Here is a 22,642-nt window from a genome sequence, read left to right on the forward strand (position 1 = left end):
ACAAGGGTCTACAGGAGCAAGAGGGGTTTCAGACATTACCCAAGCCTTCTTAGTTCCAGGACTATGCTTTTTCTTAAAATAATTCTGAGAATTAAGTGCAAAAATATGCGAATGTCACATGTGCCGTGTGCATTTATAAATAAATGTGACATGTAAAGGTGTATTTATATATCTACCAATTGCACTGCAAAACCATCCCCAGCTCATAGACCAACCAGTATTCCAAAATACTACTGTGATGCACTTAAAATCTGCAACTCTGCAGGAAGGTGACCTCAATGTACCTTCTTTGAATTTGCAGAATTGTGTACAAGAACACAAACCGTTTATATAGGATTGTAGCCTTTTTTAAATGCTAAAAAAGGTCCCCATGATTTGCTTTGTTTAAGACATACACTCAAAACTTTATTAAAAACATTTTTCAAAAATAGTTTCATAAAGCTAGACACATCAGCAAGCCTCGATTGAGGGGTGGAAAATGAATTGTATATCTTTAAACCGCAGAAGTTAAAAGCCTTTTTTTTTTGTTGTTAGCTAACAATGGAAACTTTTTTTTTTTAAGTGTTTCCCTCCCTCGTCTTGCCAAGCAATAGAAAAAAAAAAAAAAAAAAAGAAGAAAAGAAAAACTTGTTCCGCTGAGTTCAACCCCAGACAGGCTCACAACTTCCTTCCTGCTTTCCTCCCCCAAGCCTCCGCCTTTCTCCCTCCTCCCTCCTCCACTACCCCCCCAACTTTTCTTTCTTTTTTTTTTTTTTAATCGTACATTGAACAAACACTGAAGTAACCCGGAGCAGACACTGACAGGGGCAGTATCTCCACGGTCGAAAAGGGCGTGCAGGGCCGGCTTGGCGTCGCCACTGCCGGGATCGCCGGGCCCCTGAACCGAAGAGCTTTCCCCCCTCTTTCGCACTCCTCTTTTTTGTCTTCTATAGCTTGTGAGAAAATAATTTCTGAGCATTTTTACTTTTAAAGCCATCTCGTCCCTACGAGGTCTGCGCCTCTGGGCATGTAGTCTACACAGGACCTGAGAATCTGAGAAACTGCAGGTAAGTTTGGCGGCCTTTTAATGGCTCTCGCCTCTGAACAACCCTCTTTTCCCTCACTTTCTGCTCTGGAGCGAATCTCGGCGTTCCTGGTTCCGAAACAGGGCAAAGGGGTGGGCTGGGGAGGTAGGGAAGGGGGTTTGATTTTGGAGGGTGACATGGAGTGGCGGTGGGGAGAAAATAGGGAGAGACGAGGTCTTCGCATTTCTCCTACCCGCCTTCCGGGCCGCTCACTCCGCGCCGCCTCCCCCAGCGCGCTCCAGGAGTACCCAGGCTGGAGTCTCGGGGCGGCTCTGCTGGCGCTGGGCGAGGCTGCCCGGGATGCGGAGAAGCCCTGCGCTCCGCGGCGCTGCCCTGGGGTGTTAGAGCGCTGGCTCCAGGGAGGTTTGCAGAGCCAGAGGCTCTGTGCACCTAGGGCTGCTGCCCGGCTGCAGCCATGCACGCCCCTAAGTTCCTCCGAGTGGGCGCGGGTCCGGGAGCCCGCAGGGGCAGCCGCGTCCTCTGCAACAGGGCGCGCTGAGAGCGGACTCGCTCCGCGCGCGTGCGCGCGTATACACACACGCGTGCACACACACGCACACTCACAGACACCCCTCCATAGGGGACGACGGCAGGGGGGCAGCAAGTACTGGTTCCGGTAAAGAGAACGTGTAGAACCTCTGTGCGCCCACACTCACAAAACACTTGTCTAGGGATCGGCGACAAGGCTAGCGCTGAAAAACGCTTCGGCTGCAGCCCCGCCGCCCGCCCAGGCCTTCGTAGGCCGAGAGACACAGCCCCAAGGCTAGGGTCAGGAAGGTAAACCACGGGCACGCGGGCGCCCTCCCAGATCCGGGCGCTGGCAGCGGCTCGGCCAAGGCAGGTCCCGCTTAGGTTCCCTCCGAGCCGGTCGGTCTCTGATGCCCGAGAGGGTGGAGCAGGGAGACCCTGAAGCCCAGGGCGAGGGCTGCCGGGTTGCCTTGGATAGCCAATGTTAGCTCAGGCTGGGGAGACCCGGAGACGGTGGCTGGGGTGTCCTCAGCCCGGGAGAGCTGAGTCAGCCGCGCCCCGCACACAGCATACTTAGGAGCCAAGAACTTGGACCTCGCTTCTCGCCGGTCCGCGAGACGAGTGTTAGGATTGGGATTTGAAGGGACCTCATAAAGCGCATCGCAGCCTGGGGCGGGGTGGGGGGCGGGGAAGCACACCCGTAACCGCGCTGGCGACCGAGGCAGCCGGGGCATGCCCTCGCCGAGCCTCGCCGTCCCCATAGGTGAGATGTCTGGTGGCGCTGGGTCCCGGATAGATTGTGTTCCCGGGGCTCCCTCTGGGTTCTGCAGGCGACCCCCAACCCCCTTCGCGCCCTCCAGGGTCCTGACTTTTCTCCTTGTATCTCCACAGCCGCACGGTTGTTTATGGAGCTTTGGGCGGGGGCTGAGCCCGCGGTCGTGCCCCCAGCCCGCTGCCCAGGCCATGCCGCCCCATCTGCGCGCGGAGCCGCGGCTGCCGGGCCTCCGGGGCTGAGCCGGGAGCGCCGGGAGGAGGAGGCGCCGGCGGCGGAGCAGGAGCGGGAGCCGCGGCGGCGGGCAGCGCGGGACCCAGTACTATGGCTGTGTACTGCTATGCGCTCAATAGCCTGGTGATCATGAATAGCGCCAACGAGATGAAGAGCGGCGGCGGCCCGGGGCCCAGTGGCAGCGAGACGCCCCCGCCCCCGGGGAGGGCAGTGCTGAGCCCCGGCAGCGTTTTCAGCCCCAGGAGAGGCGCCTCTTTCCTCTTCCCCCCCGCCGAGTCGCTGTCGCCCGAGGAGCCCCGGAGCCCCGGGGGCTGGCGGAGCGGCCGGCGCAGGCTGAATAGTAGCAGCGGCAGTGGCAGTGGCAGCAGCGGCAGCAGCGTGAGCAGCCCAAGTTGGGCTGGTCGCCTGCGAGGGGACGGGCAGCAGGTGGTGGCAGCCGGTACCCTCTCCCCGCCGGGGCCAGAGGAGGCCAAGAGGAAGCTGCGGATCCTGCAGCGCGAGTTGCAGAACGTGCAGGTGAACCAGAAAGTGGGCATGTTTGAGGCGCACATCCAGGCACAGAGCTCCGCCATTCAAGCGCCCCGCAGCCCGCGTTTGGGCAGGGCTCGCTCGCCCTCCCCGTGCGCCTTCCGCAGCAGCAGTCAGCCCCCTGGAAGGGTCCCGGTTCAGGGCGCCCGGAGCGAGGAACGGAGGACAAAGTCCTGGGGGGAGCAATGTCCAGAGACTTCAGGAACCGACTCCGGGAGGAAAGGAGGGCCCAGCCTATGCACCTCGCAGGTGAAGAAAGGAATGCCCCCTCTTCCCGGCCGGGCTGCCCCTACAGGATCAGAGGCTCAGGGTCCATCCGCTTTTGTAAGGATGGAGAAGGGTATCCCGGCCAGTCCCCGCTGTGGCTCACCCACAGCTATGGAAATTGACAAAAGGGGCTTTCTTACCCCGGGAACTCGGAGCTGCCTAGCTCCCTCATTGGGGCTGGTCGGAGCTAGCTTAACGGTGGCCACAGAAGTGGCAGCGAGAGCTACATGCACTGGGCCACACCGTCCACAGGATCTTGCCCTCACTGAGCCGTCTGGGAGAGCCCGTGAGCTTGAGGACCTGCAGCCCCCAGAGGCCCTGGTGGAGAAGCAGGGGCAGTTTCTGGGCAGTGAGACAAGCCCAGCCCCAGAAAGGGGCGGGCCCCGCGATGGAGAACCCCCTGGGAAGATGGGGAAAGGAAATCTGCCCTGTGGCATGCCGGGCTCTGGGGCGCCTGAAATGGGCAAAAGGCCAGAGGAGACGACTGTGAGCGTGCAAAGCGCAGAGTCCTCTGATGCCCTGAGCTGGTCCAGGCTGCCCAGAGCCCTGGCCTCCGTAGGCCCTGAGGAGGCCCGAAGTGGGACCCCCGTGGGCGGGGGGCGTTGGCAGCTCTCCGACAGAGTGGAGGGAGGGTCCCCAACGCTGGGCTTGCTTGGGGGCAGCCCCTCAGCACAGCCGGGGACCGGGAATGTGGAGGCGGGAATTCCTTCTGGCAGAATGCTGGAGCCTTTGCCCTGTTGGGACGCTGCGAAAGATCTGAAAGAACCTCAGTGCCCTCCTGGGGACAGGGTGGGTGTGCAGCCTGGGAGCTCCAGGGTTTGGCAGGGCACCATGGAGGAAGCCGGTTTGGCTTGGACGCGTGGCACAGGGGTGAAATCAGAGGGGACCTGGGAAAGCCAGCGGCAGGACAGTGATGCCCACTCAAGTCCGGAGCTGCTACCCCAAGATCAGGACAAGCCTTTCCTGAGGGAGGCCTGCAGCCCCAGCAACATACCTGCTGTCATCATTACAGACATGGGCACCCAGGAGGATGGGGCCTTGGAGGAGACGCAGGGAAGCCCTCGGGGCAACCTGCCCCTGAGGAAACTGTCCTCTTCCTCGGCCTCCTCCACGGGCTTCTCCTCATCCTACGAAGACTCGGAGGAGGACATCTCCAGTGACCCTGAGCGCACCCTGGACCCCAACTCAGCCTTCCTGCATACCCTGGACCAGCAGAAACCTAGAGTGGTAAGTCTTGCTCTGAGATTTGCCCAGAACGCATGCTGATTTCAGCAGACTTTTGATGCCCTATGCATCCCTTTTTCTTACTTTCTACAGAGTCATGAAAACCCAGACCAGGGCCCGGGGACAGTCACAGTGAATAATTCTGTCCAGGTGTGTTTGCTGAGGTGGAAGCAGAGGCACTGACCATGCACTTTAGCCTGGACAGTGAATCTAAGTCTTTCTACTATTTCCATGCACATCTTAAAACACAAGTTTTAAAAGTATTTCATGTAAGTCACCACGCTTCTTGGGAAAATAATATTCATAAACGTCACCAAAAACTTCTGGACTAATCCCCAAAGATAGTGAACTGAGCTACTGAGTGTAGTTTTTGTCTGATCAGGTGAAACACTTAACTCTGTGTTTCATACAGGCCAAAGAAAATTGACAAGGATATCATCAAATTAAGTTAGCCTCTACTAATAAGCCAGGAAAATGAGTGATGTGAGTCTATGACAGGGACGCTGAAACCTGTAGATGTGGTTGTGGCCAGTCAACTGGGTGAGGAATCACTGAGCCTGAGTAAGTTAAGCTAGGCCATTGCAATATTTGTGTGGTCGGTGTAACCAAGGTGCAGTTTGATGTATGAATTAAATGAAAACCATACTTTGAGCTAAGCAGATGGTTTCTTCAGTATCACAGGCACCTGAGTGTTATCTCCGGAGTAGGTACCTCCTAATGGATGTACATGTCAGTTGGTACAGGTTGACATTTCAGGTATGTTTTCACATGCCTCTGGTTTGGGTCATCACACTGACATCTTGTTCTGGTTATGGCAGTAGACAGGAGTTTATTTCTATTACATGGTTAATCGAACTTGTAGGCTGCTTTTACTCTTAGGAGGATCAGCGTATCTTACAGAAGACATAGGAGTTGAAGCTAGCACTTCTGAAAAGGTCTGGGCTTTCTCTTAGCTTTTCCAGAGAGCATGGGGAATTTCCTAGTTCAGCGTGCCAGGGGTGGTTGTGCTATTTTGGGGGAAAGTCTGCATTTTATTATAGTAGGTAGCCTTCCGATTTCATCTTGAATATCAAATACTCTTCACTGTACCTCAATAACTTTCTCCACCACGACTAGGAGCTTTATGTTTCTACTCTGCATTCTTCACTAAGGTATTTTGGACCACAAAACATACTCCTCTCTGATTCCCTATTCACAAATCAGTCTGGATTTTTGAAGACCAGGCATTCCTTTTCATGAAACTCTGCTTTTTGCTGATGATCTGGAGGCAAATGTGTATGCACAATCGCCCCAATCAGCCTGGCATTTTGTGGCTAGGACAGGGCCCCTGGGCATTATGCACCTGCTGTCAGGCATAGGCACACCACCTTTAGAGGGGGAAACGGTCCACCTGGAAGGGGATGGTGGTCAAGGGCAGGTGGGAAATACTTCTTTCTGAAGGCATGGGCCAGATTTCTCTGTCTTTCTGCCCAGCAGTTAGAGGCCTACTGAATAAGAAATGGTCCCCTGTCCCATCCCTCCCGGTTGCTTTTGAACTCCTGAAGCATAGCTGGAACAGCCAAAGTCACTTTAACTTGTTTCCTGACTGTCCATTCACCCTTTCTAGTGGTAGATTAGCAACTTCTATTGGCTGGTTGTCAAAACAGTTTGTGTCCCGATGTTTGAAAAGGGCTCTTGTCTAGAAGAGAATTAATGGGGAGATCAATAACGACAGGTGACTTTTTTTTCATTTGCCAGAAGGATGCCATTTGAGAAACCAGAGGGTTAAGTGGTGTTTTTAAGTTACTGAACATATCCAGAGGTAGAAACAAGGCCAGCCTGTTGTCCAGTCTACCTCCCACCTTTAAACAGGTTTTCAGACACCCGCAGAGCAGAGCCAGGGAAAAATCCCCTGCCGGCTTTGCCCTCTGAATCACATGAGACTGGTGGGAAGTGGGGTGGGTGTGTGTGTGTGTGTGTAGGGGGGTAAGGGTGGGTAACCAACTGGAAATTATGGGATCCTAGGGACTTTTGAGCTTTGGTTGAATGCTTGCATGATAAGCAAAGTTTTCTTCTTGTACAGATGGTTACGCTGGAGCCTTATCTGTGACACCCAAACATCAGCTCATTGGTTAAAAATCACTTGATTACCTGCGATAGATATTTTGTCTACAGAAGGCCAGACATCTTGATGGAGTGAGTCTTTTGGCTGGGCCTTTCTGTGTTTGATAGATAAAAGCCCCACCAGCCCCATCAGAGGTTCTACCAAACTGGTGTAGCATTCTCTTTTCTGGACTTTGCTGTGTCTGTCCAGCTACTGCACAACGCTATAGCTGCACACTCTCATGCTTGCTCACACTTGCTTACACTCACCCTCACACATGCTCACACTCACCCTCCTATGCTCACACAGGCTCCCACTTGCTCACCCCACTCACACAGGTCTGAAATGGCACGTTCAGCATTCCAGTCACATAACCAACCCCTGGCCCTCAGACCCACACTAGACACTGAGATTTTTTTCTATGCTGCCCTACCTTCCCACAGAGTTAAGCCTTTCGGGCCTCCTGTGGCGCTTTCTTCATCCTTGCTGAGGAATGAGTGTGTATGATTTGGTGTGCAGGCAAGGGGTGACAGTGTATCTGCTTAGTAGGGATCAGACACTTGAAATTTGCTCAGAAATAGTTGCATTACACACCCAGTGTGCAATGGCTGAAATTCAGGCACATTCATGCTTACTGTTCTCCGAGATCTGAACAAAATCAAATTGCACTGAGCAAGGATAGTGCTCAATCTTTTGTTCTTTCTGACAACTAAAAATTAACCAGCGGTTGTTTACTTCCCTATATAATTCTGTTTAAGAGAATCTGGACCATTGAGATACCAGGCTTAAAATGTTGTATTAAGATATAAAAGTACCTTACTTTAAAAATCGATTTTTATTGATTTATTTCAAAATTGTTCTGTCAGTTTATATGTACAAAAAAAAAAACAAAAGCAGTCTGGGCACGGTGGCTTATGCCTGTAATGCCAGCACTTTGGGAGGCCAAGGTGGGTGGATCACTTGAGGTCAGGAGTTCAAGACCAGCCTGGCCAACATGGTGAAACCCCGTCTCTACTAAAAATACAAAAATTAGCTGGCGTGGCCGCAGGCGCCTGTAATCCCAGCTACTTGGGAGGCTGAGGCAGGAGAACTGCTTGAACCCTGGAGGTAGAGGTTGCAATGAGGCGAGATTGTACCACTGCACTGCAGCCTGGGCTACAGAGTGAGACTCCGTTTCAAAAGAAAACAAAAAACAAAAACCAAAAACAAAAAACACTGGCCTAATTACCTGGGGGATGTATAAAGAAGTGTAATACAAAACCCTTGGCTTCATGGTGCTTACTGTTTTTTAAAGGCCATTGGAATTTTGTTTCCTTAGCCTTTTTTTTTTTTTGATGTTGACTAGTTTTGTTGTCTTTTTTTTTTTCTGAGTGAAAAACGAACTCATAGTAAAAAAATCCAAACAGTTTAACATGGTTTTATGTGGTTTTGAAAAGTGTGTAAAAATTTTAGTTCGGGGTAAACCAAACTAAAATTTAAAACCTTAGAGGGGCACTTTAAAAAATGCATCTGTTGGTGAATACTTTTAAGTGGAAAATTCTTTTCTAGATGAGAATGTTGAAAGCTCAGATTTGTGGGGTTAAGAGCTCAGGTTGCATATGCTGTTTTCTGAAGATGGGGTACCATTCTTCTCTCAGGTACATGGAGAGGATCTTTCTGGCAAGGGCTCAGCAGCTTTGAGATCTGGGAGGACCCCGAGTCATTTATGTTGGGTTCCGGGTATGACTCTGATCTGTTTGGGGATGAGGAAATAAACACTCAGAAAGTCAAAGGGAACCAAGGACACACTCATGGGCTCTGCTTCTCTAGCTTAGTTTTCTCCTCTGAAAATGTGGGTATTGTATGAGAATGATTTCATGGGGTCATCTAGTTCTGTCTGTGACTATGTAATTGAAGACATCTGATTTAAAACCTAGTGTTTGTATTAGGGTATCAGGAAATGCGACAAGACTTCTTAGGTGTGGGTTTCCAGCACTGAGGCCAAAACTGGGCACTTTTACTTTTGTGCTTTTGCTTGAGACCAATTGATTGATCTGCCTATCTTCTACCTCTTTGCCATAAGAAAGGCTCTTTGTAATTTCACACTGAAAAAGTGTCATCAAAATAAATCATCAGTACAATACCTAAGATTATCATTAATAATTAGTCTGGTGGTAGAGACAGCTGGTAGGATGCCAGAACATTAACCTGAACAGTAAAAGATTCATTCTGTTTAAAAACAAAAAGCAGGGCATTGTCCCCCCTCAGATACTGAAGTCTAGAAACTGAGGCCTTGCCCACACAGAGCCAAAACATCACTTCAAAGACCTTCTCTTATCAAAGATAAAAGTATTCAGCCAGCTTAAAACTTTTTCAAGTAAAGGTGAGGTATACAGACAAAGAGAGATTGATTCTAAGCTTTGCTACTTATCATGCAAATGCTTAGACTTTGCAAAACATACAGCTCAAGACTTACCCGCTTTTAGGTACTACAAGAAAACATTAAACCAGTCGGTGTTTTTAGAGAAATATATTTCAGGTGTTACATAAGTCATTTTCAGAATTTTTGTTTTTAAGTGCTGAATTGCTACAGAGTCACTTTTCTGATTTTGTTGGCACATACCTGTTAAATGCAGTTCCAGATTAGATTAGTACCAGCTAGTTTATTTATATTCCTAGGAGTATTGATAACATTGTTTAGGCTTATTTTGTTTTGTCAGGTTTCAATTTAGTTATCTAAAGGTAGAATTTTAAGGTATTTAATGGAAAGAATTTTATATCTTGGTGGAAAAAAAACTGCAGACTTTGGATAATCAGGAGGTGATTCAGAATTAACTTGGGAACTCGTCTAAAGCATGTTGTGATCGCAGCATCAGTGTAGAGTGTTCTGTGGATTTTGGTGGGAGAGGAGACCTCGGGATCGTAGGTTTACGCATATGGTACTCTCAACTCCATGATAAGAAGGCCTTGCCGTGATTTTTCTTTTCCTCACTGGGTAGAATGGGCATTGTGAAAGATGTATTTTTCAGCCATCAGGGGAGCTTATTGTTAACAAAAGTCACACCAAACCCAACTATGAACTCTTTGGTAATTTGAAAAGTGGAGTGGCAGCTGCCTGTTCAGGATTTTGTATTACCAGTTCTAAGATGGTTGCCCGTCCTGTGTTAACTTACCAACCAAGTGACGATGGTGCTACAGGCAGTCCCAAACAACACGGAGCAGAAATAATCAGCATCTCCTTCAGACCCATGGGTCCGGTCCATCTGACTGTGGAGGGCCACCTTGGTGATCTGGAAGAATCTGCTGACCTGGTCTCTTGACCTTGTAGTCAAATTTGACTTGCTGAAGTTCTGCCAGACAGCTCTTCATTTTCTCATTGGGCCCCCTTCATTCACCCCAACTTTCTGGTGAAGACAGCAGCCCTGATCCATTTTTCCAGGAGTAAACTATTATCTTAAATACAGTTCAAGTCTCCTTGGTTGAAAGACACCGTAAATATATATGATCTCATTAGGAAGTTAGGCCTCTGTGCCTGCTATTAAAAAATAACAAAAACTAGGCCGGGTGTGGTGGCTCATGCCTGTAATCCCAGCACTTTGGGAGGCTGAGGTGGATGGATCACCTGAGGTCAGGAGTTCGAAACCAGCCTAGCCAACATGGTGAAACCTTGTCTACTAAAAATACTAGATCTACTAAAAATACAAAAATTAGCCGGGCGTGGTGGCACTCACCTGTAATCCCAGCTACTCAGGAGGCTGAGACAGGAGAACCACTTGAACCCAGGAGTTGGAGGTTGCAGTGAGCCGATACTGCGTCATTGCACTCCAGCCTGGGCAACAGAGCAAGACTCTGTCTCAAGAAAAATAAATAAATAAAAATAAAACAAAAACTTTTCGATAGCTTCCATAATTAACAGTATCGAAATCTGGGTCTGGGGCAGGCTTTAGAGCTCATTTCCTTTTTTTTTTTTTTTTTTTTGAGATGGAGTCTTGCTCTGTCGCCAGGCTGGAGTGCAGTGGCATGATCTCGGCTCACTGCAACCTCTGCCTCCCGGATTCAAGCAATTCTCCCGCCTCAGCCTCCCGAGTAGCTGGGACTACAGGCGCATGCCACCACGCCCGGCTAATTTTTGTATTTTTAATAGAGATGGGTTTTCACCATGTTGGCCAGGATGGTCTCGATCTCTTGACCTTGTGATACTCCCGCCTCGGCCTCCCAAAGTCCTGGGATTACAGGCATGAGCCACCGCGCCCGGCCTCATTTCCTTTAATATCCACGTTTTACAGAGGAGGAAAGCAAGGGTGGAAAATATTCAATACCATTACAGGACCCATGGTTACACCCTCCTTTTCAACTAACAAACTTCCTCAGTGGATAAGCTCCTTACTTGCCTTTGCAGATCCACCTCAGCTTTGAACACTGTACATGCTTTTAAAGCATTTGTTAAAGGAATGGGTGAATGAATGAAGGAGAGAAAAAATCCCTGCTGCATTATCTACCCATAAAAGAAATACAGAATCATCTGGAAGGTGAAGAACAAAGAAAGGGAATCAAGCCCTGGGAATGCAAGTTTGTTGCTTATTCCTGTGACTGCTGCCACAGGGATAAGGGTGCTAGGCTTGGGTTTAGGAGACTTGGGTGAAATTCCAGTCTACACATGGCCAGCAAGCTCTCTGAAAAATGGGGAGAGGAAGTGTGACCTCATGGAGTGGTGAGCGTTCAATTATGCCATGTTTATAAAAGTGCCTAGCACTGTACCTGCTATATAGTAGGGGTGTAGTAGTAGTGGTTTCCTTTTGTTCAGTTGCAGGGTTGGGGATTACTTTAAGGCTTAGACTCAAAGCGATAGGAATGAATTGCTTGGTCAGCAGAAGTGCACACTGTACACCAGCCTCAAGGGACAAGGTCAACCATGACACATGTCTGCCAAGTGTTTGCGCAGGGAAGACCACTCCGATGTTTCTTACTTAAAGGCAGGGTCTTCCAACTTTTTCTTATACGGAATGACTTGTTACAATCATTTCACAGGCAAGCCAACACTCAGGCTTTTGACTAACTTGTCTGGCGTGTTTCTCAACAATTCCATTAAGAATTCACTGTTAGAAATCTGATCTTTTCTCCTCTGTTGAGCTTTACTTGGGCATTTTATTGATTTGATATCACTTAATAGAAACCCATTCAACAAAAGGTATCTCTTCAGGCCACTAGTCAATACAGCATTTTTTATTTCCTGAGATTTTTACTTCTATGTTGCCCCACATCAGCTGGTAAGTTTTATAAGTAAGCAAAAAGCAGGAGCTATAGACAATAAGGAAGCAGAATGAACCTCTGCAATTCATATTTATGTATGATTTCACTTGGAGTGGGAGGAGTTTTTTTTCCCCATCTTTGAATAAGTAGGAAAACATCTCACATAACCTGGGGTGGTGGTGGTGAATTTTCAGCTAAAGGGAATCCTTCCTCGTGAAGCTCACTGCTATCCTGTTAATTTAGCATTTTACTTTTGTGGTAAGATTCTGGGTGGAAAGGGAAAATGAAATGATACAGCATCTCAAACATAGGCATCAAGATTATTTCCGTTGACCTGGTGACCAAGATTAGGGTTTGCCTAACTCAGAGATGATAATATGTATTAATGATGCAGGGTAAGGGCCGGCCCTTGGCCAAAGAGAACTCTTCTGAAGGGGTGGGCCATTTGCTCACATTTATAAAGTTGGTCTCAGGGCGTTGAGGGGTGGGGGTGCAAATGAGGTGCTTTTACCTCTGGCTTTTGGGGCAATGACAGCAGTTTTCTTTCTTGGCCCTTCTAAAGGGTTCTCTGCATTCTGTCCCCCTTCCCGCCCCCATCCATTAAAGGAGAATGAATAAACTGATTTTACTGTTTTCCAAGAAGAAGCCATAACACATTTTATATTACCAGTGTTTAATATTTTCATGAACTACACGGAGCGTTCAGCCTGCCGCGAGACGGATTTGGTTCCCTGGTGACTGGCCATCTACCCAGCTCAATCTGCAATCTCTCTTGGTACGCTGCCGAGTTGGTGGGACCTGGGCAATTACAAGGGAGGTCACTGCACCCCCAGGCAGTTCCCAGCAAGTGTTTTTTCCAATTTCACTGACATTCTTTCCGGGCTCAACTCAATTTGTTTTCATCTTCTCTATGGCAATTGATGACTGACTGTGTAATTCAGCAGGCTCTCCTGTGAAGTGCTTCTTCCCCAGTTGAATAGGAGCTGGTGTTTGTCTAAGCCTCTGCTTATGCATGAGGTATAATGCTTTTTATATGTTATTTAATGCTTTTACACGTTAGCTATCTGAATGATAGATTTAATAAAATATACCTCATAATCTTATGGGGAAAGGATGCCGGCTGGTATAGAGAGGAACTTGGGAGTATCACTTCTGTAATCCTTATCTAACCTGAATCTGTTAGCAGGAAACTGAAAAGGCCTGTGTATGACAATGAGATAAACAATTTTAATCTCTTAACAATGTCAAGTGGAAAATCTAACTACCTGCCAGTAGCTTAAGAAATGGCTAAGAGATTTTGTTGGGCACAAATAATCCTGAGACCCAGATTGCTGAGCCAAGGGTAGGAAAATTGGTTGCTATGTGTTACAGCTGGGAAGTGAGAAGGTCACTGTTTGAGAAACTACTAAAAAAACCTTACGGATTAAACATTCGCCAGTGTAGGGGACATTTTGAATGTGTTATAATTGATATTTTAGTCTATGTGGCTGCTGAACCCTTTTTCTTTTACAAAAAAAAAAAAACTTTGTTGAATTTGAGACAGTGTCTCACTCTGTTGCCCAGGCTGGAGTGCAGTTGTGTGATCACGGCTCACTGCATGCAGCCTCCATCTCTCCAGCTCAAGAGATCCTCACACCTCAACCTCCCGAATAGCTGGGACTACAGGCTCGTACCATCATGCCTGGCTAATTTTTTATTTTTTAGTAGAGACATGTCTTGCTATGTTGCCCAGGCTGGTCTCGAATTCCTGAGCTCAAGCGGTCCTTCCACCTTGGCCTCCCAATCCGCCTTGGCCTCTCAAAGTGTTGGGATTACAGCTGGGAGCCACTGAGCCTGGCCTTCTTCCTTTCTTAACCTTTCTCCTTCATCATCATCATAGTCATCACAGCATTAAACACTCATTAATATTGACCATCTGGCTAATTGCAAGTAGTTGAGGAGACTCAAGGCCTCCTCTGAGAATGTTTTTTGTGCTTTACAAGTGAACGTGCTTGAAAGACTTGTGACTCTCAGATCCAACACTTGACCTCATTGGGCCTCTTTGGACTTGGGTATCCTCAATCTGTAAAATGGGTATATTGATAGTCTTCCTACCTCACGTGGTCTTTGTGAGTCCAAATAAGACGTGTATACAGTCATTTGGGGACAGTGAATTATTTCCTGCCTAAATGAGTTTTTAATTACGAGTACGATGACTTTGCTTTAAGTTTTTACAAAAAGGATGGACAAGGGCAAGCACTCACTCATGAAGAGGATTCTGACCTTGTTGCTTGAAGAGAAATTGCTAAGGACTATGTTAAAAACAATCTTTGCGTCCACAGCAGAGCCAGTTCTGAGGTGGACGGAGCAGTGAGGTCTGGTTGGGATGAGGAGACATTCTGGATAACGCCCTGGTTTCACTTCAGCCGCAGCACTGTCTCCTCTTGCCTATGTGACCATCTTGGCCATCGTAGACTGTGGACGCAGCCTCCTCCGGCTGTGGTTTGCCCACTCGTCAGTGGGCATGCAGATGTAAGAGACACCAGGGAAGGCTGGAGCAAGCAAGGAGCGGGCCCCAAAGCAGGGGTCTCATGCTCCCTGAATAGGGCTGCCAGCTGCTGAATCATGACAGGGAGACTGCGCTGCACTCTAGAATTTGAGGGTACTTAATGGGGGCATGGACTTTTCCAGTACCATGTAGTGGTTTTCTCTTCTGTGTCATGGAAAGTGAAACAGGGGAATTCAGCAAAGTCTTGAGCTTTTAATGCAGATATTACATTCAGCAGATATATACTGGGTGCCTCTGCCAGGCCCTGGGCTAGGTCTGGCAACCACTGCCTCCTTTCTCACGGAGCTGGATCTCCCTTCGGGTGACTGCTCACTTTGAGAAGTGCATTTTGCACCCAGTGGCGGCCCAAATAGCAGGCATTTATTTAATACCCTTGTCTGCAGACACCTGTGCTGAAAAGAACGGCTTAACGGATGCTGTCCCTGTCCTTGGGGATCTGCCTTCTAAGACAAAGTTAATGCCAACAGACATATTGGAGATTTGTGAAACTGAAGAACAAGTTGTATGGCCATTGAGCAAGCATGTTCATTAAATATGAGTTAATAAATAATGGATTGGTGCTGGCATGCACAATGCAGAAAGCTTCAGTACATGTTGTGGAACAGGGAGTAAAGGAATTGGATTTGGGCAACAGCCCTTAGGGAAGGAGTCTGGGGTAAAGGTATTGAGGAATTTGCTCCCTCTGTTAGAAGTGGTTGATCAAAGAGACTGTTCTGGATCCAGAGGCTCATGGAGGCTGGAATGAAAGAGGGCACCCCTGCCCCAGGACTTGATTCGGAGCGTTGGATTCTGCACAGATTGATGCTCAGCAGATGCACGGTGCAGAGCTCAGTCAGCTGCACTGTTGCTGTGCTCTCAGGAGGACCCCAACTGACCAGAAGGACATGGTCAGGAGAGCGCGGCAGGGGTTTTTCTGCTTAGTACGCATTATGGAGCCTTAGCTATGGAAGAGCCCTAGGGGGAGGGGAAGAACCCTGAGGTGGTAGTCCTGGGTTGAGTCTAAACTCTGTTACTTCCTATCTGCGTGACCCTAGAGAAAACTTTCTGCCCCTCAGTTGCATCATCTGTGAAATGTGACTGATAACACCCACCTTAAGGCTGTGAGCCTTAAACAAGGTAATGTGGGAAATGCCTAGTACAGCATCTGGACATGCTAAATGCTCGATACAATAGCATGGACCTCAGAGGCAGCTGTGGTGTCATTTGTTAGTATTTTATGCTGAACCTGTGACCTCCACCATTCTCTTTGATTGGGTGAGAGTGAATAACGGTGTCTGAGGCAGTATTGCCGACTTCTTCCCTTGGAAGAGGAGAAGTCATGGGGTCTGGGAGCTCTTTGACATTGAGGTTTGTAGGAAGTGTGTGCTGGAGGAGGCTTGCTCTGCCGAGCACAGAAGCAAGATGGTCTGCTGGGGAGTGTGGAGCCCGAGCCAGCCAGACCTGAACCCACACCCTCACTCTGTCCTAGACCTTGGCATGGGCCGAACATCTCTGAGCCTCAGTTTCTTCATCTCTAACATGAGGATAATGAGCCTCTCTCAGGGGCTGCTGTGAAGATGAAAGGAGATAATGCGGCTCAAGTACTGGGTGCAGAACAGGGGTGGAATAGAGGACACCCCTCCACCAGTTGTGAAGAGTGTTTTTAAGTGGATGCCCTAATCGCCTTCACCAATTGGCTCGAGTCACATCGTCCCAAGTACAGCTAATTGTCGAAGATGATGACAAAACAGGCAGCAGGATTTATTTTTCCAAGGAGGTTCTTTAGTTGCAGGAGAGGCCTCACTTGGTTACTAGGGGTTGGAACTTGAAGTTTAAAAAAACAATCCCCTGTATTCAGCTGCTGGCAAGAGGTGTCAGGTTACACACCCTGGGGACCAGCCTCTTTTTATTCTGTTTTGTAGGTGGAAACTGGCTGAGGTCATCCAGACACAAAACGCCCAGCATTTGGGGTGTGAAAGCCTCTGTCCCTTCCCTCCCTTCCCCTTGTTCCTCTGCTTTCTTGGTGCATCTTTTAGAGTCACTGTAGCTCATAAGAGAGCCAATGAAATATATACATATATATCTCTCTATACACACACACACACACACACGTGTGTGTGTATAACAACACTGCTCTGTATCGCTGTGGCTTTTCTTACCAAGGAGGTCTCTGGATGTGTGTGATTTAATTAGTCTTCGTCTCTTCTCTGTGCCGCATCTGGTGCCAGGCCAGGCACGTGCTTATTAACACAGGCTCTTTCTGAGATTAAGGAGATGTTTTATTTTCCTGCACACCCATTGAGGCCCGTCACGCGTCCATTCACAGGGACTCAGGTCCAGGTGGCTCTGGGGTCTCTGAAGCACACTGTGCGTCACCCTGGCCTCCTCTTGAAGTAAGCCACAGAGAACCTACCCAGCACTTCCCAAGTCACAAGGCCATACTGTGCCCTTGTCATCTGGGCTGGGATGGTGGAGTGGAAGGAAAAGCCAGTCAGGTGACTGGACAGAGCTGATGAACCCCGAGCACACCAGCTCACTTCCAAGTCCCAGGAGGGCCTACTGGAACCCATGCAGGATCCGGGCTGGATGGTGACAGGTTCCATCTGAGCAGCACGGACTGGCGTCACCACAGCCCTGGGCATCCTGCCTGCCAAACCCTGGTCTCTACTCTGCTACACACAGGATGAGTGAAATGGAACTCTCTCCTTCCTGTCAGCTGTAATGGGCGGGGGGCAGGGGGAGCAGGCAGCCTGCAGGGTTGACCCCTGGGGATTTGCAACTTTTCTGTCCAGGATGATCTATTCAAGCCTTTTCTAGCCCCAGGACCCATTAGGCATCTGTACAGAGCTTCCAGGCTCTGAATGTGCAGTTTTGAGATGTTGTCCCTTTCTAGACATACGTGTCTCAGGCTCAGCCTGCCCTAACACCTCCCCAAGCCCCAGTTTCTTCTTTCTGCCCTTTGCAGGATGAAGGGACTGATGTCTGGGAGGATTGAAACCACGAAAGGAGCTTGTTACCATGTGGCAGTGTTGACCTCAGAGGTGGTCTGATGGCGAATGTGCTGGACAGTAACTCCCTTATTGCCCCAACCTGGAAATATACACAGAATGGTAATTAGTTTCAATCTCAGGGTAAAGCCATATGGAGCAGCGTCTGGGATGCTGTTTACCTTGCGGTATTACACTGTACATTAAAAATCAGCTGCTCTCTCCTGAGAGCCGAGCCGTCTCCCGCCTCTGCAGACTGCTGGTTAACCCCGAGAAGCTGAACGGAGCCCTGCAGGTCCTGGGTCCTTCCTGGCATCCTGTCTTTGGCATTTTGAACTGGCCTAGATTTTCTGGTCTGTCACCATTGGCCTCAAATACCACATTCCCAGGGGAAGGCAGGAGAGTCTCCTAGGAGTTGGAGTGGCAAGGAGCCCCAAGGATCCATGTTGTGCTTGAAGGGCGAGTGCCCTGAATGTACCAAGTGGCAGGTTGCTAGGGACCGTGAGCCTGGCCTCTGACTGTAGTTTGGGAACACTGACTTTGCAAAGAAGATTTGAGCAACTTCAGAAAATAGTTTATGGCTGGGTGCGGTGGCTCATGACTATAATCCCAGCACTTTGAGAGGCTGAGGTGGGTGGATTACCTGAGGTGAGGAGTTCGATTCCAGCCTGGCCAACATGGTGAAATCCCGTATCTACTAAAAATACAAAATCAGCTGGGTGTGGTGGTGCGCGCCTGTAATCCCAGCTAATCCTGAGGCTGAGGCAAGAGAATCGCTTGAACCCGGGAGGCGGGAGTTGCAATGAGCCCAGATCGTGCCACTGCACTCCAGCCCGGGCCACAAGAACAAAACTCCATCTCAAAAAAAAAAAAAAAAAAAGAAAAGAAAAGAAAAAAAGGCCAGGTGCAGTGGCTCACGTCTGTAATCCCGGCACTTTGGGAGACTGAGGCAGGTGGATCACCTGAGGTTAGGAGTTCCAGACCAGCCTGACCAACATGGTGAAACCCCGTCTCTACTAAATACAAAATATTAGCCAGGCGTGGTGGCGTACGACTGTAATCCCAGCTACTTGGGAGGCTGAGGCAGGAGAATTGCTTGAACCTGGGAGGCAGAGGTTGCAGTGAGCTGAGATTGCACCACTGCACTCCAGCCTGGGCAACAAGAGCAAAACTCCGTCTCAAAAAAAATGAAAAGAAAATAGTTCAGTATGACCCCATGACCAGATATCATAAAAGGGAACATAAGTTCCCCATAAAGGTATTTAAAAGTCAGTTGTCCAAAGGATAGGATGGAGGAGTCCTGGCTCATCAATATTTCTTTTATTTCTTTTTTTTTTCTGAGATGGAGTTTTGCTCTTGTTGCCCAGGCTGGAGTGCAATGGCGAGATCTTGACTCACTGCAACCTCCGCCTCCTGGGTTCAAGCGATTCTCCTGCCTCAGCCTCCCAAGTAGCTGGGATTACAGGCATGTGCCACCACGCCTGGCTAATTTTGTATTTTTTTTTTTAGTAGAGACGGGGTTTCTCCATGTTGGTCAGGTTGGGCTTGAACTCCAGACCTCAGGTGATCCACCCGCCTCGGCCTCCCAAAGTGCTGGGATTATAGGCGTGAACCACCGCGCCCAGCCAGTATTTTATTTTATTTTTTGAGATGGAGTCTTGCTCTGTCGCCCAGGCTGGAGTGCAGTGGCATGATCTCAGCTCATTGCAACCTCTGCTGCCTGGGTTCAAGCGATTCCCCTGCCTCAGCCTCCTGAGTAGCTGGGATTACAGACACGTGCCACCACACCTGGCTAATTTTTGTGTTTTTAGTAGAGATGGGGTTTTAGCATCTTGGCCAGGCTGATCTTGAACCGCGTGATCTGCCCGTCTCGGCCTCCCAAAGTGCTGGGATTATAGGCATGAGCCACCACGCCCGGCCGCGCCCGGCCAATATTTCTTTTGAAATTCACTGGGAGTTATAATTTTACTACCAGTTCAATATGAATTAACAGGTGGTGCGGCTGTAAAAAATACTTAACAGTCTTAGGATGCACAATAATAATAAAAATAATAGCAGCAATGATTTCAGAAGTGCCTATTATGTGCCAGGCATGTTCCATCAAATACTTCATATAATTTTTGCAGGGCATTCATTATTTTCCTCCTTTTAGAGATGAGGATGAGACATATAAATTGTTAGTCCCAAGCCCACAGCTGATCAGTGGCAGGACTGGGATTTTAACTCATCTGAATCTCCCAAGTTGCTACCCTGTCCTCTCTGCCACCCATCAGCTGTCGCCTGGAGAACAGAGGAAGGTGGCTTTGAATTTAGTTCTGGGCCTTGTGCTTTAGGGGGATTGGGGCTAACTGAACTGAATGCTGAGGCGGATGGGTGGAGCGATGGGGGCTCTGAACCACAGCCCTGGGAGGTGGCTGAGGGAATTAGGATTGGTTGTTGCCGTGGAAATATTGGACCCGGGAGAAAGAGAGTGTGTTCACATAGGTCCCCTGGAGTACCGTTTTAGTCTGGTTAAAAATTTTCTACTTGAGGAGGTGGAACTAAGAGTGGATTCTTTTCCTTATAAATGAATGGGCCTTTGTTTAAAAAAGGGATGTAATAGATGCAACTGCAGCAAAAGTGAGCCCCTGGAGCTGCCTCCTTAGGCTGATGAACTGGAAGAGAATTCTTAACCCTAAAGGGCAGGAAAAGGTTAAAGCTCCTCATTGCTACAGACATATCAGGGCAGTAAGCCCCTGATAGCAGAAAAGGGGAGCACCCCAAGGCACTCACTCTGCAATCCGGGTCCCCAGGGACTCAGCCTGCCTCCCACAGGGAGAAGAAGGGCAGATCTGCCCACAGGACAGAGGGTTTCAGCAGATACAGAGCACGGATCTGCACATGTCCAGATGCCTCAGGCCACCCAGAGAGAGCATCGTGGGCCTCTTTGCTGCATGGGGCTTGCTAGGTACTGCTATACGGTGAAGCATCCAGGCAGCCTGGAGCTGCATGGCCTGCGCATGAGTCCAACAGGTACAAGCTGTTGTGGGCTTATAACGTCAGCACCTAAGTAGGAATTGAATGCACTCAAGTTGAGTTACCTGCCTGCAGGTAAATTAAATTAAATCGTCATTTAAATTAGGAGACATGGGTGAGGGCCTTAAAGGGGCCAGGACACAGAAGGCCCAGGCTTTCAATAGGTGATAGTCTCAATAGGTGATAGAGGTGGGACTGAAGGGTGTGGCACCTCCCTGGAAAGGAGCACAGCTGCAGTCACCAGGTGAGGCTGTGGCCTCCATCATAAAGGCCATGTGGGGCGGCAAGTGACCGACCACAGGGCACAGTAAGTCAGCAGGGAGTGACCGCCAGGATTCCTTACTGAAGTTGGATTCCTCAGCCTCTGCTATGCTACCCTCAGAGATTCAGATTCAATTTTTGTTTTGTTTTGTCCCGCTCTGTTGCCCAGGCTGGAGGGCAGTGGCGTGTTCTTGGCTCACTGCAACCTCTGCCTCCTGGGTTCAAGTGGTTCTAGTGCCTCAGCCTCCCGAGTAGCTGGGATTAAAGGCATACGCCACCACAACTGGCTACTTTTTTTGTGTTTTTTAGTAGAGACGGGGTTTCGCCATATTGCCCAGGCTGATCTCAAACTCCTGGCCTCTAAGTGATCCGCCTGCCGCGGCCTCCCAAAGTGCTGAGATTACAGGCACGAGCCATGGCGCCGGCCCCCGATTCACTTTTTAGGAGGGGACATCTGTGTCGTTTCCAGGTCTGGCTATTTTGAATAAAGCAGCTGTGAACATTCGTGTACACATTTTTGTGTGATGTAAGCTTTCATTTATTTGTGATAAATGCTCAGGAGTGCGGTTGTTGGGTCGTACAGTAGTTGTATGTTGATTTCATTTTTTACGAAACTGCCACACTGCTCTCCAGAGTGGCTTCACCATTTTACATCCCACAGCAGTGTATGAGTGCTGCAGCTTCTCCACATCCTTGCCAGCGTTTTATTTAGTAGCTAAGTAGCTACTTTTATTTTAGCCACTCTGGTAGGTATGCAGGTATGCAAGGCCATCTCATTGTAGGTTCTTTTTGTGTCTTTTTTTGTTTTGTTTTGTTTTGAGACAGGGTCTTGTTCTGTAGCTTGCCCGGGTTGGGGTTCAGTGGGCAATCATAGCTCACTGCAGCCCTGACTTCCTAGATTCAAGGGATCCTCCCGCCTTAGCCTCCCAAGTAGTGATTTATAGGACAACAGGTATGCAGCACCATGCCCAGCTAATTTTTAAATTATTTTGTAGAGATGGGGTCTTGCTATGTTGCCAAGGCTGGTCTCAAGTCTCCTGGCCTCCCAAAGTGCTGAGATTATGGGAGTGAGCCACCACGCTAGCCTTCATTGCAGTTTTAACTTGCTTTTTTTTGAGAAGAAGTCTTGCTCTGTTGCTCAGGCTGGAGTGCAGTGGTGCGATCTCGGCTCACTGCAAGCTCCGCCTCCTGGTTTCAAGTGATTCTCCTGCCTCAGCCTCCCAAGTAGCTGGGACTACAGGTGCCCGCCACCACGCCTCGCTTAATTTTTCTATTTTTAGTAGAGACGAGGTCTCACTATGTTGGCCAGGCTGGTCTTGAATTTCTGACCTTGTGATCCGCCCACCTCGGCCTCCCAAAGTGTTGGGGATTACAGGCGTGAGCCACCGCGCCTGGCCAACTTGCTTTTCTCTAATGGCTGGCAATGTTAATTTTTTCATTGGCTTATTTACCGTCTCCTTGTGTGGAATGATCTGGCTTAGAAAAAGAAAAATTCCACAGAGGTGCTATAAAAACGGGCAGGGTGTCAAAAGCCTTGGCCTCCTGTTTGGGCTTTGGCTCTCAGGGCTTCAGGTGAAGGTGCTTGGTCATCTCTGAGGTCTCTTCCTGCTCCCGGTGTCCTCTGACTCCAGGATAGAGTCATGCCCCTTGGTGGGCAGCCCGGCGGGAGCTGTGGTGTGTAGGAGGTCCGGACGGCGGCCCCTGCCCACATGCCATCACCGCCCAGCCCCGTCTCCACAGGAGCTTAACCAGGCTGACTCACAGGTGCTGTATTATTTAAGGAAAGTTGTTTATTGATTGTTGGGCCTGGAAATAAAAAGAAAAACAAAGAAGCAGATGCAGAGTGTCTCCTTGCCACCTCCCTCTGGGCGCCTCCGAGATGGTGGCTGAGGACCAGGCCCCGCTCTGGGCGAGGCTTCCTTTCCGCCACTGGTGCTTCCCTTTGTCTCTCTGCAGCCTGGGCCTGTGCTTTGGGTTTAGTTT

The 22,642-nt window shown here is 49.1% G+C and overlaps 1 protein-coding gene across 7 annotated transcripts in view; it reads left to right on the forward strand.

Moving 5' to 3' along the window:
- Positions 1-653: 653 nt before the first annotated feature.
- ITPKB (inositol-trisphosphate 3-kinase B) overlaps positions 654-22,642 on the forward strand; it is a 123,668-nt gene continuing 101,679 nt past the window's right edge. For 2 of the 7 annotated variants that reach the window (XM_063671700.1, XM_054467889.2), the window contains exons 1-2: positions 657-1,046; positions 2,424-4,560. In XM_063671700.1, the coding sequence (XP_063527770.1) occupies positions 2,629-4,560 (1,932 nt within the window). In that variant the 5' untranslated portion in view covers positions 657-1,046; positions 2,424-2,628. Of the gene's footprint in view, positions 1,047-2,178; positions 2,296-2,423; positions 4,561-4,650; positions 7,418-17,361; positions 18,370-22,642 lie in introns of those variants that run through there. The other 5 variants (XM_063671704.1, XM_063671703.1, XM_054467908.2 and 2 more) reach the window with 5 other exon arrangements.

Source organism: Pongo pygmaeus, chromosome 1, assembly GCF_028885625.2.
Source record: "Pongo pygmaeus isolate AG05252 chromosome 1, NHGRI_mPonPyg2-v2.0_pri, whole genome shotgun sequence".
NCBI classification, from domain to species: domain Eukaryota; kingdom Metazoa; phylum Chordata; class Mammalia; order Primates; family Hominidae; genus Pongo; species Pongo pygmaeus.